The sequence below is a fragment of the Ostrea edulis genome, chromosome 6 (assembly GCF_947568905.1).
Source record: "Ostrea edulis chromosome 6, xbOstEdul1.1, whole genome shotgun sequence".
Lineage (NCBI taxonomy): Eukaryota > Metazoa > Mollusca > Bivalvia > Ostreida > Ostreidae > Ostrea > Ostrea edulis.
Window position 1 is genome coordinate 41,592,475 of NC_079169.1, and position 16,811 is coordinate 41,609,285.

Genomic DNA, 16,811 nt, shown 5'->3' on the forward strand with positions numbered 1-16,811 from the left:
GTAGCGAAGCATGGGAAGTGTACATACCAACGACAGATCACATTTCTATGATTATTTATGTACAGTATATAATTATATAATAGATTTTATATCTAAGGGTTGTATAAAGTTTTTTTCTTATCTAGACCCAATCATATTGAATGGAGAATCTTCACACGGACACCTAACTTTTTCAAGCGTTTTTGAAAATGAAAATATTTTACTTTCTTTTCCAGATTCACCAAATTAAATTACAAACATTTTAAAAGACAACAAAGAAACAAAACATAAAATAAATAGATGATTTCTTTAAAAGGGGGGGGGGGGTAAAAAGACATACACCCCCCAAACCAAGAGAAAAAACTCCCAAGGAAATCAAAGATCATGAATTCTGATTAACTATCAATCAGAGATGGAATTAATTACTGGTGCAATATGTCACCTCGCTCAAATACTTTCTCCAAATAAAATACTAATAATCGGGATCGAGATGCCGTAAATCGTCAATAACTTAAACGTTTTCCGGTCAAAATATCACTTAAAAGCAAGTACTTGTGACAAATATTGCAATATTATTTTATAATCATGTTTATTTAAGCAGTATACACACAAATACACACTTAAATTGCATTAGATGTGGAAATTTTACCAGCGTACTCTAAAGTACTCTATTTAGTAGCACCCTTTCTATCCTGACTTTTTACATCAAAACACCAGTTTATGTGACGTTCTGTCTAAAATACATCCAAAGACGAACATGGGTGCTATAGGGTTATAAAGAATCAAGTATCTAGAACTGAGATCATTCACCACTCTTGAGAACCCGTTCCAGTGATTGGCATCATTTCGTCACACTCCTGTTCCTTTCTGCGTCTTCTTCTGACCCACAGATAACTTCCCACAATAACAATCACGAGTCCTATCGCTACCCCCACCCCAAGTCCAATCATTAGTGGTCTGACGGGTGGATCGTCAGAGGCAGATTGTTGACCAATAACTATTACGTTAGGTATATCAGTGCTGTTTGTCGAGTGCGTGGTAATTATTACTTCATTTATAGTGTTGTTAGAATTAAAACCTTGTCGTGCTGTCAAAGAGAAGGATGTGCTGAATGCATTGTAGTCTATTGTTGTTTTTGACATTGAAGTACGAATCGTTTGAGGAGTTACCATAGCATATGTTGTTTTGTCTTTATTTGTTTTTTCAGTCAAAACATGTTTTGGACTCATTGTGGTTATTTCAGCGATGGACAGATTTGTCGTTTTGATTGGGGATTTCATGGTAAATGTTGATAAAGATGTTGCGATGGAGGTTTTCTGTTTCATTGTAGAGTTCGATGACGTTGATTCTGAAACTGTTGATCTTGTGGTAGAATTTGAATACGTTGATGTTGTGGTTATTGGTGTCGTAATAGAGTTTGATGACGTTGAGGTTGTGAATGTTGCTGACGTGGTAGAGCTTAATGACGTTGATGCTATGGTTGAAGTCATATAAGATAATGCTTGATTTATAGTAGTACTACTACTGGTTTGTTTTTCTGTGTGTAATATTGTAGTGTCGGTTACGACAGACTGATTTGTTGTTGTCTTTTTCTTTGGTAGTATCGTATGGGATTCTGTGGTTAGTATCGGTTTAGTTATTTTATTAGATTTCGTCACTTTATTCTGACCTGAGTTTTGTGTTGAATGACTATATGCAGTGGTAGCTCCAGAAGAAACATATGTCAAATTTGTAGGGACTGCTGTTCGTTCCGGAATACGGCTAGTCAGCAGTGAATATTTGCTTGTTTCAACATGATATTCTTTAGTAACGCTAGATATCCTAGCAATCGTTTCGCTGTGAGATGTAGACCGCTTTTTTGTGCTAATTGTTCTCGATAATGGTGTATAAGTGAGAAGGTCCTCTGAAGTTTTATGTATAGTAATTTTTCCATTCATATCTGTTGTTGTGACATGAGATGGGCTTCTATAATCAGTTATGGGTTTGCTAGTTACATGAACAGTTTTCTCCTCCTCAGAGGATCCCAATGAACTAGCTTCAGTTGTGTCGTCTATTGGTTGTTCGGCTTGATTTGTTCGGGAATTTAATGATGATTTGGTATTAGTTCTGACGTCCATCCAAGTCGTTGTAACTGCTGTTGATTCATTTGCAGTGGTATCTGTAAATTGAATTAGTCAAATAAAACATAGTAAATCTCAACTAACATATTCAGTTATGATGAAATCTCAATTATAAGAATCCAGTGTGGATCCAGGTTAGAATAGGTCCTCAGTACCTATTTGCTTGTCGTAAGAGGCGACTAAATGGGATGAAAACACAACAATGGAGGCCCAGTGTCACAGCAAGTGTGGCACGATAAAGATCTCTCCCTGCTCAAAGGCCTAAGCGCCGAACGTAGACCTAAATTTGTTCACCGGCAATGGTGACGTCTCCATATGAGTGAAAAATTCTCAAGAGAGATGTTAAACAATATAGAATCAATTGATCAATCAATTATGAGGAATAATTGAAAAGTAAGAAAAACCAGCTATAAGGATCTCGGTTAGGAGGAACTCGGTATCCCTCTCCCTCTCATGACAAAATGTCTTTACCGCACATGTATTTACACATAATACAGCGTACTTACAGCGAGGGGTGGGTTACGTATCCAGCAGCGATCATTCATGATCTTATTAAGTTAACGTGTCTTGTATTGATTCATTGTTATTCAACTAACAGAGATTTGGTGACCACAGCACTACTATCCTAAATAGATTTAGAGAGATAATAATGAGATGACCTTTACATGTAAATCCATTCAGTTAGTTATTTCATATAGATGAAATGAATCTGGTAATTCCTCTTACTAGGACTATGAACTTCACCTTAGTTTTCATTGGTCCTGTTTCAATCTTTACCCCCCCCCTACCCCCCCCCTACCCCCCCCCCCCCACACACACACCTGTATCTCTTCGGTTTCAACACATATCTGTAGGATACCAGTACATGTACTAACTTTCATTTTCTATAAATCAGTCCCAAATGAGACAAGCCTTTTAATCACACCGGACTCGTTCGCTCTATAATTTGATGTGATACATAAATGTATACTATACCAGGTGTAGAACTAAAATAAAATTCAATTATCATAAGAATACCTAGTTCGATTAAAAGCAAGTTCGATTTAAAAATGCTATGCTTGGGAAAACTGTTGAAGAAAATATTTTATCCCTTTGGTCCCCCGCCGCAACGCGGAAGGGGACATAGACATACCGGTGTCTGTCCCACTTGACTTTTTGGACGCAACTCCTCCAAAACCGCTCAACGAATTTTGTTCAAAATTTGTAGGATTGTTAGTCACCATAAGTAGTTCATCACATTGCGCTGCCATTTTTATTCGACAAATTTTACAGGAGTTGTGGAACTTTTGTGGTTCAACTTTTTTGCGGCGGCGGGGGAGATATGGCTACGCGTAGCAATCTTGTTATATGTTGGGGTTTTTTTTTTGGGGGGGGGGGGGTCTTATTCATTGGATAGGCTCATTACATCTTTTCGTATAGCCATAACAAAGTAGGGGGAGTAATAAAATTTGAAAAGGATTAAATCATAATTAAAGTCTTCTTAAATTGTTTAACGTCCCTCTCGAGAATATTTCACCCACATGGAGATCTCACCATTGCCGGTAAAGGGCTTCAAAATTTAGGCTTATGCTCGGCGCTTACGATCTTTCAGCAGGGAGGGATCTTTATCGTGCTACACCTGCTGTGACACGGGAGCTCAGTTTTTGCGGTCTCATCCGAAGGACCGCCCCATTTAGTTGCCTCTTACGACAAACAGGGGGTGCTGAGGACCTATTCTAACCCGGATCCCCACGGGATCGGGAGGGGGTAAGACAATGACAATGCCGGGAAAAGGGGGTGGTACCCATAGGCACTTGTTTAATATTTTTCATAAGTTACATTGGTTTTAGATTACATAGATGTATGATTTAGTATGTTCAAAGTATATGAAACGGTGCATTCTTCTCGTTTTCTACGTAATTTCTGCTTCCTTTGGTTCACAATATACAACATGCTGATCTCCTCATAACATTATTGCATATAATATTTTCCGTACCGCGTTTTAGCAACACCCCGTACCAACTGCTTATGTGTGATTTAGATTCTCTCATGAAAGGCAAAGATGTTTGATGATGTTTGGCGCCCATTCAATTTTTTTTCACTCATATTGAGACGTCACCGCCTGTAGGTGAAGTACTTTAGCCCTATGCTTAACACTCATGGCCATACCAGATACAGGTAGTTTATTGCCAAATAATGGGCCACTAGGGGCATAAACATTTTAAACATTGCAATTAAGTACAATATGTTTGAACGACAACTAAAGGTGACAAGGGACGATGCATAGGGAACATACTGTTATATAGATAAAAATATTGTTATTGTATCTATATCCATTCGCATACACCTTTCAATCATAAAAATGTAAATCACAAAAAGGTAAACAGATTTGCTCCACCTCGTACCAAAAGTTGGGTTTCAAGAATATTCATACATTTGTAAAACCTTAATGCACATGTAATACATATACCTGTACATACTAAGATAAGTTTATTCCAATTTTGGGCCCAGAGGGCATAACAGTAAGACAGTTTATAAAGAAGGAAATTCAAAAAAGAAAGAAAGTTTACAACATTAACTACAGGTTACATAGACTGCAAACTGCTCTCGTACATGAACTATTCACAATACATGTACAAGTTTATTAATTTGGAAACAAACACAAGGATTCTTGGATTTTCATTATTCATTAACCATATAAAAAAGTCTTGTAGACAACTGAAATTAGAACATTCTTCATTTATTGTCTTTAACATCGCTAGTCTTTCAAAATTAAACTTATCAAAACACAATAGAAAATGCATTTCGTCACCCACAGCACCTTAATGCTGTTTAGGTTCTTGAAATGAGAATACCAGGTTGTAGGGTCCATATGTTGTTGACATATTTGCTTTCATCTTCTTGAAGATCATTAATTAGTTTCCAGTATTGTTTTGGGTCATTGTTATGAAGGTTTTCTATTTGATTTAAAATTGACTGCCTGTAATCTTTTCGAGTCTTTCTTAATGTTTTTGTGTAAATTCTATACAGTTTGTAGTAGTGGTTTTTAACTAGGATATGAAGAATAAACTTTACCATAGTTAATAAGATTGTGCTTCAAAGATCTAAGGTCCTTATTAAACCACTTTTTATTTTTTGGGTTGTTGTGTGATTTTGCTTTTTTTTTCTGATCAGAGATTGAGAAGAGGTACTTATCAAAATGTCCGAAAAATTGTTAGCTATTCTATCAACCATTTCCTGTGATTTGGTAGGAGTATTGCATGTTTGATAGAATTCACGTAATCGGGATTGAATTTCAGAAGTGTTCAAAGCATTTGAAAAAATTCTGGTGAATCATTAGTCGAATGAAAATTTGGCAATAAAGTATGTGTATTCATCCGGTCAGAACTCTTTTCAATTTTAAATCTAGCTGCTATAGCCCAAGACAATTTGCAATGGGTGTCAGATAATGTAGGTATAAACTCAAACACTATAAAATACAAAATATTCAGTATCTGTTAAGATACTATTGCAATATCAACAGTACTGGATACAGTTGGAGTAAAACAAGTGAAATTTCCAAACATGTCATCAAAAATTCTTCCATTTAAAAATCTTAATTGATGTCCAATACACATATAAATTACATCTCTACCTCTTCATACCATTGGCTGTTGTTTATAGTGCCAACGCCTTCGAGACACAAACTTCATTTTCAAGGTCATAACCGAAAGACCCCGTAATACTCACTTCTAAATGGCGAGCGTTTGGCGATGGAGCAATCATAACTTATGTTTACGTTAAGCTCGACAAGGAGAAATACGGAATATTGGAACCATTATTTCGTCTCCGATTCCGTCCCGCTTTTAATATTGAGTATGTCCAACGAGATCACGTTCAGTAAGCAAGCTGTTACTTACTTACTATCAGATATAGTGAGTTCAGGCACATTTTAGCGTTGTTTCTGAAAGTTGAGGGCTGGGGAACAAACGGAGAGAGAAAAGGGTGCCGTTATATGAAAAATACGTAAGGGGGGGGGGGGGTAGCTTCAGTACATGGATGAGTTCAATTCATCGATTAAACCTTGCATTCCCACTACCATTCACTGTTACTATATTTTAAAGTAAATTGATCTTTGCATGTACTAATAACAAATGTTGTATGTGATAATTTATTTTAAAGTGATGTCAAGAAAACGGGGAGGAGGTCGCATTTACACGTAAGGTCAAATACATTTCATGTAAATGATGTTCTTATTATGTTACACATTTTAAATGTTGCACAAAATTCAATCTCATGAAATAATCATTCTGTCCATGTTCAGGGATGAGGTTAAATTTATATATTACTATAATGTATCTATTTTAACTTCAGTAATTCTACAAGATCCCTCAAATATTTAGATAGCTTTCATAGTTATGGATTTTTAAATCGTATGTACAATACCCCCAAAGAAATCCTTAAGATTGTTTCATCTACAAGATATTGAAGGTAGCTGACTACTCCAAGGCTTATACCTTTTATGACACAACGTCACTAGTTAGCAATTTGAGTGTTTTGTGAAATTGTTTTTATCGATCGATTTGGGTGTCTATCATCATGGCTCAGTGAATAAAACATTTGTCTGGTGAACCATAGATCCTGAGTTCAAATCCGCCATAGGCTGATTTTCATATTTAATGAAATAAATTGTTTTAAAACCATGGTATTTTTTATCTAAAATTGCATATTGTTTGCCTTTTTGACATATACACTTATGATATATCATCATATCCTTCATGATTAAATAATTGTGCTGATTTGAAAAACTCTTTCAAGTTATAGTGAGCCACCTCCTTGAAAGAAGATGGGCGTATTGCTTTGCACATATTGGTCAGTTGGTTCATAGACAAACATGATGTTAGAAAACACTTTTCTTTATTCTTCCCAAGGAAGGCCAATGTATCTTAGTACATAACCCCTATTCAATTCACTTGGTAAAAGGGGTTAGAGTAGCATAAATGTCTTTTATAAACTTTTTTTTTCTTATGAGAGACTTGTAGTCAGAAACTTGTGATGATGAGTACTTATTGTTTCTTAGTAAATACATATATACAAATGTAACTTCCCAATTGTCAATCTCCAAAATCATTGCTTATGAACTGTATAATAATTTTTAAGATACACATTTTTATCTACTACATGATTTAACGATCAGGGGATCAGATTCATGTGGTCAAATGTGTGGATTATTTCAAAATTGTGCATTTTAGTATAGTTTTGGTGTATAATTACTATGATTTGTATAAGATACTTTGAATTACCAATTTCAAAATTTGTATTTATCAAAATTATTTTAAAATGATAATTTTTCCCTTTGGTATTGATATAATTGTTGGTATGGTATATGAAATGCATTATGTAATGGATTTCATCGACTTAGTCAGATTTCCTAATGATAGTCTCCTCGCATCCCTTGTCGAAATAGACAGTATTACTTGCCGAGCTCAATATTTTTATGAGTTGGTCATATATGACAGGACTTTTACTAAAGGAACACAAACCCCTCAAACTTGGCCTACCTTGGAAGACTGGTGGCTCTCAACATAGTAAATATCCTGAATCAGCTATTTTCTTAGGGGTACCCATGATAAAAGCATCGGTACTCGATCATGATAAAATATGTTCACCTCATTTTTAGTTTGATTTATAGCATAGAAGAGGTACTTTTTTAGTCTGTCCAGAATTGGACTGCCTATCTCAGTTATCTAGATTTCGGGTATCGAAAATAGCTGAAAAAGCTGTATTTTGGCTTGATAATGGAGACCAATATGCCTGGAATAGGTGACGATGTATAAAAAGAACATGGATGGATATTTCATTGAAATATTTTGTAAATGGAGATAGCACCAATAGGTGATTCTCTATGCGAAATATCACAAGGATTGGTTAGATGTGATTCTGGACTGTTTTGCATGGTTTTATCGGAGACAAGCACTTAAATGCTGATAGTCAATGGGTCGAATGAATATGAGTTACCGTACCTATACTGGATTCCTAAACTACATAAAAACCCTTACAAACAAAGATACATTGCTGGATCCAGTAAGTGCTCTACCAAGCCCCTATCTTTGCTCCTCACGAAAATGTTAACAGCTGTGAAGGAGAAACTTCAAACTTACTGTGCGACTACATATGCCAGAAGTGGTGTTAATCAAATGTGGATTCTAAAAAATTCTAAAGAACTTTTAGTAAACTTGAAATCACAGAATTTCCCCCAAATCAATAGCATTAAAACCTATGACTTTTCAACACTATACACGACCATTCCTCACGATAAATTAAAGACTAGACTTTTTGACATCATAGACAGTTGCTTCTTCAACAAAAACGGAAAACGGAAATATTCATATCTAGTGATCAGTCATTCAAAAACTTGCTTTGTTAAACACCACTCTGATTCCACGCACAAGTACTCTGAAGTTGAAATAAAAAATATGCTAGAGTTCCTCATGGACAATATCTTCGTGGTCTTTGGTGATCAGGTCTTCCAACAATCTGTTGGAATTCCCATGGGCACGAATTGTGCTCCTTTGTTAGCTGACCTGTTTTTATATTCATATGAAGCAGAATTTATTCAAAAACTTCTACGTGAGAAGAAAAAATCTCTCGCTGTGACCTTCAATTCGACTTTTAGATATATCGATGACGTTTTGTCTATTAACAATGATAGCTTTCATTCATATGTCGATTTGATATATCCCTGTGAGCTCGAAATAAAGGACACCACAGAGTCGTCCACTTCTGCTTCATACTTAGATATTTTATTGAAAGTAGACATTAACGGCAAACTGACAACTCAACTGTATGACAAACGGGATGATTTCAGCTTCTCCATCGTCAACTTCCCACATTTATGTAGCAATATTCCATTATCACCTGCATATGGTGTTTATATATCTCAACTGATTCGATATGCAAGAACTTGTTCTGGGTATAGTCAGTTTTTAAATCGAGGTAAGCTACTGACAAACAAGTTGATGGTACAGGGATTTCAACAGTCTCGATTGAAGTCAGCATTTCGCAAATTCTATGGTGGTTATAACGATCTAGTTCGTCAATACAACCTCGCATTGGGTCAAATGCTGTCTGACGTGTTTCATACCGATTGTTAAGCCGTTCTTGGCACACTGATTTTGACTGCGGATAACTCCGTTTACCTGATCAGGATATGGGGCTCACGGCGGGTGTGACCGGTCAACAGGGGATGCTTACTCCTCCTAGGCACCTGATCCCACCTCTGGTGTGTCCAGGGGTCCGTGTTTGCCCAACTATCTATTTTGTATTGCTTGTAGGAGTTATGAGATTGATCACTGTTCGTTATCTTCACCTTGCATTGTAACTCGAATCAAAATGTATAAGTTCAGTAGATGATTTACTTAAGCGAAATATCTGAAAATTGATGGCAATATCCCTCTGTCATACCTATAGTCGTAAATTCGTTAGATATCTAACACAAACACAGAGTTCCTTATAGTATTCACACAAATGTGGAAATTTGAGGGTATCTTTAATCAAAATATAAATGTAGCTGATATAAAAATGGATGGTATATCCAATGAATGAAGGTCTGAATTCAATCCATTTCATTTTCAAAAGAAACACTTTGCCGGAAAAGTTTATTCATATTTTGCATTGCAAAGTTAAGTAATTGGGGAAAATTGAGCATGAAGTTTGGAATTTCATTCGACTCCTCGCCATCTTTAGAAATAAGCCCGATAGATAAATAAGTAGCTGTCTACTAGTAGTAAGCTTTTCTCTTTTTAAGTAGCCAGTTATTTGTAGCTGGTTACTAGTAGCTAACTATACCTATTTAAAATATGAACTTGATATCTTGAATAGATTCCGAGAACAGTCGGGGACAAACTGACACACTAAAATCGGAAAAAAAATCCAATATCTTACGTAATAAGTGACGTAATTAAATTCGAAAAAAAACAAGTTCATGTAAATATCTATCATCCCTAAAATTTTCACGAAAATCGGCCGACGGATATCCGAGATTTTACTTAAGGTTAATTAAGGTTTCATTTCTCATTCAGGAAAGTCTTTAATTCTCTTCATCAGACTCTATCTCATAGTCGACTGCATTTCCGGTGAAGGGGTCTCCGTGGCCGAGTGGTTAGAGCATCGCGTTCAAATTCGCACGGTCTCTCACCTCTGGTCGGCGCGGGTTTGAATTCTGTTCGTGCCGGTAAGTGAGAAAGTTTCCTAATTTACTTCTCTCTCCTCTGGTCGGCGCGGGTTCGAATCCTGTTCGTGCCGATAAGTTCTCTCACCTCTGGTCGGCGCGGGTTCGAATCCTGTTCGTGCCGGTAAGTGAGAAAGTTTCCTAATTTACTTCTCGGAAGGTCGGTGGAGGCCAGGTACATTGTATCTGGGTTCCCTCTTCCACCAATAAAAACTGGGCGCTACCAGATAACTGAAAAATTGTTGAGGGTGGCGGAAAACAACAAAAATCAAACAAACAAACATTTCCGGTGATGTTTGGTTTTTGGTCGTCATACAGTAGTTCTTGATCCTTCCAATGTTTGTCTTTTATATTCTTGAAGATGTTGACTCTTGGTGCGTTGACTATCGACTCGGGTAAGTTATTCCATGTTTTTGCAACTCTTATGGTGAACGAGTTTTCCCACAGTTCTGTTTTTGCTCTTTGTTTGTCAAGATGTTTTCCCATACCCCTCTTATAGTTGACATATATTTCCATAGTTTTACGAACGGTGTTGTCTCTCGATCATATTTCCCATTGTAAAGTTCGATCATATATCTGCGTACTCTCATGAAGCTAAGTGTTGGAAATTTCAGTAACCCGGTAATTGTTTTGTGGCTCTTCTTTGTATATTTTCAATCATATACAGGTGCTTTATCTTATATGGATGCAAAACCCAGCTTGCAAATTCCAAGTGTGTTGTTGATATTCCTGGCTTACGACTCAGAATGTACATTTTCTCCATCTTATATAGTTTTTCTACGAATTTTCCCCAGTTCTTGTTTATTTGGTCATGTGGATGAGTACTGTAGTCTAGTCGTTGTTTGGTATCATTGTTGAAGTCAGAGTAGTTTCCTTTGCCGTAGCACATTATTGTCCTTTTGTTAATTTTCAGTTTCGCATAACATTTGTAATTAAAGTGCATGACACAATGATCAATCTTTCCCAATGGGTTCAGGTATTCAAGGTCACTGACCATGTTTGCATCATTTGTTAATATAAGATTAAGTACGTGCGGCGTATCAGATCCTCACCATCGTGGTTTTTTTACGTGTTGATGTAAGAAATTGTCTTCAACACATTGTAGGAATTTGTATCGGTCAGATTCGGTGTTGCCACTATTTGTATTGCATGCTCTCCAGTCTATATCTGGGTAGTTTATATCTCCCATCAGTAAAATGTGTGTGAACTGTTTCTTTGTAACATCGACTTGTTTGCCAATAGCCTACCTCGATTTGGAAACTGATCATACGCAGAACAAGCTCTTGCGTATCGAATCAGTTGAGAGATATAAATACCATATGCAGGGGATAATGGACTATCTATGTTTATGTTAAAATTTATTCATGTTGATATGTTATATTCGTTTGTCATGTCCAGCATTGTCACATACCATGAGAATGTTTCTTTTAGACACGTCATGTAAAGTAAACACTCTACATTTTTTTACTAATAAAATATGTTGCATTTATTGGTTTGTTTCAGTACTCTCCAAAAGAAGGAAATAAAGATTAAATGAATGAATGAAAATGGATAGGAGCCACAGATCGGGTGGACTCCGTTGGGTTGGGCGTTTGAAATTTAAGGAAACTTTCTAGTTTTGGAATGGGCAAGAATGGTATTTATTAACTAGTCGTTTTAATAGATTGTATTAATCCATTTTAACGAATTAAAATCCGAGTTAGAGAACTCTAAACTGTATGATTTCAAACTATTTAAAATTCTCCAATTCGTTATACTAAATTAAATACTAATTTGATATGATAAGATTTATAGACTTAAAGGGAAAGGCAACCCTAACCACATAGTTGCTTTTATGAATAAAGTATCACTTACTGATATCGTAATTAACAGTCTTTAGCAACAAAAATCCTTACTTAACAATTAAATCAATATTAATCTATCATGTATTTTAAATTACCCGTCGCTAAGAGAGTGGCCATTGAAGTTTGAGTTATGACGTAACACTGTCTATTCCGGTTTATTTCATCAGCAGCACTGTAAACATGACAAGTCACGAACAGTTAAGTTTGGAGCCGTATAGATTTGAGCCCGTTCTTTCGCAAGAAGAAATTGATAAAAGAAGTCGTTCAGTCGAGCCGCAGACAAGGCAGACGGTAAACGTTCTTCATACAAATGTCATGATCCTCAACTTGTCATTACGCAAATGATGGATCCACAGTTTACGTAGTCTTTTCTTTTTAAATGACTTGGTCATAACCTTTTTTCACATCTCCCCTTCGCATTAGTGTAATTAACTGCTTGCCAGGAAGGCATCAACCTATTTATTCGTAAGATCTACCACATGCACATCTTTGATGATCTCACAGGTGTTTGGGTTCAGTATAAGCTACATGAGTTGATTTAATTAATTTTTTATTGAAAATATTTCTAATGCATGTCAACGCCTTGCAAACCCATAAGTTCAAAATACATGTAATTAAAAATAAGCCCTTTTGAAAAAAAAAATACCCTCACTGGTTAAAATCGCGGGAATTTCAATTTTTGACGTTTTCAAATTAGTACTGAAGCTTATCTAGGCCATATATCAACAGAATTGTACGACAAATCTTTATCATATGATTAATCCTATCATTTATCATGTAAAAATCTTTAAGGTTGCCTTTCCCTTTAACTATAAATCCATTTATTTTAGCCAGACTTGGATATATTTTATTTCTGGGGATTTTTTTCGGAAACACTATTCCAGAATCCTACCGGAAATAAGTTGGCAAATACAATAACATTTCCTTTTATGACGAGGCAATTTCGGGAGAAAGGTTAGAGAAAAGTCGAGACAAAATTTTAATTTTTTATAAGATTCAGAAGCTACGGAAAATAAGTTAAATTGTAGAAAAACATGCCAAAAGAAAAATCAACAAGGGCGAAAAAGAAGAAGGGAGCTGAAGTTATGAGAAAGGGACGGACGAATAAAAATGTGGAAGGAACAGTTGAAGTTCAAGAGCAGACGACAATGGAGACATCAACAATTAATGGATTTGAGGGAGAATTAGATGTATCACCCAGAGATGAACCATCGGGATTCCGCATGGAGAATTCCAGGTAAACTATTCGAGGTACACAGGGCATAGATATACCAAATATGGTCAACAGTTACAACAATGTCATTGGACTTAATGTTTCACAAGAACTAAAAACAAAATAGTCAGTGGTCAGTATGTAGAATTGGCAAAACTGTTGATTAATTCTAATGAGCCACAAAAACAAACAATTGTAATGGTGAATGGGGAATTACAAACATCCGAAACATTTTTTTTTTTTTTAAATCAACAACATTGAACAATGGACGGATGCATTTATAATTTTTTGCAGTAATTATTTGGAAGCACATCCGGCAAAAACTTCAGAAATTTTGAAATACATGAATGATGTTGGGTTAGCAGCATCAAGGTAAGGAAATCTTGGATTTAAAGAGTATGACCAACAATTCAGATTAAAAATGGCAAAGAACCCTACAAAACCATGGGATGAGGTTGATTCAGAATTATGGTTGATGTTTGTTTTACCTGCTGTTAAAACAGAGTCAGAGTATACAATGCTACAATTACAACTACCAAGGTTCATGCTTCAGATCACCCTGTGCATATTTACGTGTATGTATCAAGTGTGGGGGTCAACATCCTAGCAACATTTGTCAATCAAAAAACATCAGCACACAAGGGAAACGTTTTAGTAATTTTCGTGGACAGGGAAATTACAGATTTTCAAGGGGTCAGTACCAAAATACAAGAGGAAGAGGGGGGTATCAATTCAGAGGTCAAAGGGGAGCTTTCTAATGTATGGAAGCTTGGGACCACCCCTATAAAGATAAACAATTTAGAATCATTGTTACACAGTTATCTTCAAAAACATATAGCTTTAGAACTTTTGCAAGGATTTAAATTTGGATTCAGATTAGAGTACAAAGGACCAAGAATAGGGAGTGAATCAGATAATCTTACATCAGTCAAAAAACACCCTGAGAGAGTAAACGAAAAAATAGATAATGAAGTGGAAAAAGAAAGGATAGGGGGGTCATATTCAAATAAACCAATATCAAATTTAAAAATATCGCCAATAGGCATTGTGCCAAAAAAGAGGGAATGTGGCGATTAATTACACATTTATCTTTTCCAGAAAATAATGGTGTTGATCATTACATAGATCCCAAAGAATGTACAGTAGCTTGTACATCTTTAGATCAGGTTTTAGAAACAGTAGCTAGGTTGGGACCAGGAACATTGTTGGCTAAGATGGATATCAAATCTGCATTTAGACTATTGATAATCCATCCTGGTGATTTTGATTTGCTACGTTTCAAATTTCAAGGAAAATATTACATTGACAAATGTTTACCAATGGATTGTGCAATGTCATGTAAGCTGTTTGAAAAGTTTTCAACATTTTTACACTGGCAACTCCAGAAACAGACAGGTATTGGCACGATTTATCATTATTTGGATGATTTCTTATTTATATTGAAGAGTAGGTACTCAAGAATGTTCACATTTAATAGAAGAGTTTCAGAATTTGTGCAGTTTGGTGGGTGTATCGTTAGCAAATGAAAAAACAGTAGGGCCATCTACCAGCATTATATTTTTAGGTTTAGAAATAAACACGGTTGATATGGTTGTAAAAATTCCTCTAGAAAAGGTAAAACAGTTGAAATCTATGCTAAATATGGCCCTCATTAAAAATTCATTACAGTTACAAGAGGTACAAAGCATAGTTGGAAGCTTAACTTTTTTCAGCAAAGGTGTGCCAAATCCAAGAGGATTCAACAGGAGGTTTTATGATGCTACTTGTAAAATTTATACGGTACCAATTTTGATGCACCAGATGCGCATTTCGACAAATAATGTCTCTTCAGTGATGCTCAACCGAAATGTTTGAAATCCGAAATAACAATGAAGTTTTAGAGCTATTATAGCCAAAACCAGCGTGCCAAAAAAGGTGGAGTCAAATTCGTCTAAGGATAAGAGCTATGCATGAGGGAGATAATCCTTAATTTTGAAATGAATTTCTAAATTTTATAACCGCAATTAAATATATTTTCAAGCTAGTAACGAAGTACTTATCTACTGGACTGTAGAGACCCTCGGGGTTGTGGGATGACCAAAGCTCATCATTATATAAAAATCACAAATGAGTTTAGGGAAGATGTTAAAACTTGGTTACTTTTTTTTTTTTTTTTTTTTTTTTAGAACAGTTCAATGGTGTTGGACTCTTGCATGAGAGTGAGTGGCTGAGTAATGAAAATATGGAATTGTTTACAGATAGTACAGGCAATCCAGATTTGGGATGTGGTGCATACTGGGAAGGTAGATGGGTTTTCTGGCCTTGGCCAACAGAACGGGAATTAGATATGTTTAAATAAATGTCATTTTTGGAGCTGGTGCCCACTGTATTAGCTATTTACATATGGGGCGAAATGCTCTTTAAGAACAAGAGGATCATAATGTACATTGACAACAATACACTGGTGTCAATTATTACCAAACAAACATCAAAATAAAAAAGAATCATGTTTTTGATAAGAAAGTTGGTCCTTATACTGTTAAAAAACATAGTGTTCAAAGCAAAACATATAGCAGGTACACAAAATAGTATCACAGATACACTGTCACGTAAACAATTTAAAACATTTCAGGAATTGGCTCCACAAGCAAACAAGATACCAGAAAAAATATCAGTAGAATTCAGCAGTTGATGTTAGAAATGAAGTAAACAACTTGTTACATTTAGCAACAGCCCAAAATACTCAGGAAACATACAATCAGGGACTAATATGCTTTGAGGATTTCCAGGATTCCCTAAACCTTAGCAAAATATTGGCCCCTACATTAGAGCAAATAGTTCTATTTATAGGTTATATGTCAGCAAAACAGCTCTAAGTGGCAACAGCTACAACTTACATTTCAGCCATTTCTTACAAACTAAAAATTCAAAACGATAGAGATGAAACTCAAAGCTTTCTGGTTAAGAAACTCTTAGAAGGATTAAGAAGAAAGGTCAAGAAAATGACGCAGACTGCCAATCACATCAAATATATTAAATCAAATACTACAAAGTTTGTACTTGGTTTGTACAAACTACCATGAATGCAAACTGTTTCAAGCCGCCTACACTTTAGCATTTTTTGGTTTCTTTAGAGTTGGAGAAATGACAGTAAAAAACCAAAAAGATCTGGGCCATGCGATTGATAATGAAGACATAACAATGTTTACAGAAGAAAATAAAATGCAAATAAAACTAAAGCATTCCAACGTGGATCAAATAGGGGAAGGAGAAACAATTACTATTCAAAATAGCCAATTTGGGTCTCAAATAGAACCAATTAAGATTATTCAAGAACATATAGCAATACGACCTTCAGTGCAGGGGAAGTTGTTCGGTCATTTTAGTGGACAACCACTAACTAGATACCAATTTACGGCAGTTTTAAATAAAGTTTTGTCGATAATAGGGTTAGAAGGTAAAATATACAAGTCTCATTCATTTAGAAT

The 16,811-nt window shown here is 35.6% G+C and overlaps 1 protein-coding gene across 1 annotated transcript in view; it reads right to left on the minus strand.

Annotated features, from left to right (window-relative positions):
• Positions 1-549: 549 nt before the first annotated feature.
• The window catches only part of LOC125683150 (mucin-5AC-like), a 99,879-nt gene continuing 83,617 nt past the window's right edge, over positions 550-16,811 (minus strand). The window contains exon 8 of the mRNA XM_048923987.2: positions 550-2,137. Coding sequence (XP_048779944.1) covers positions 786-2,137 — 1,352 coding nt within the window. The 3' untranslated portion in view covers positions 550-785. The remainder of the gene's footprint in view (positions 2,138-16,811) is intronic.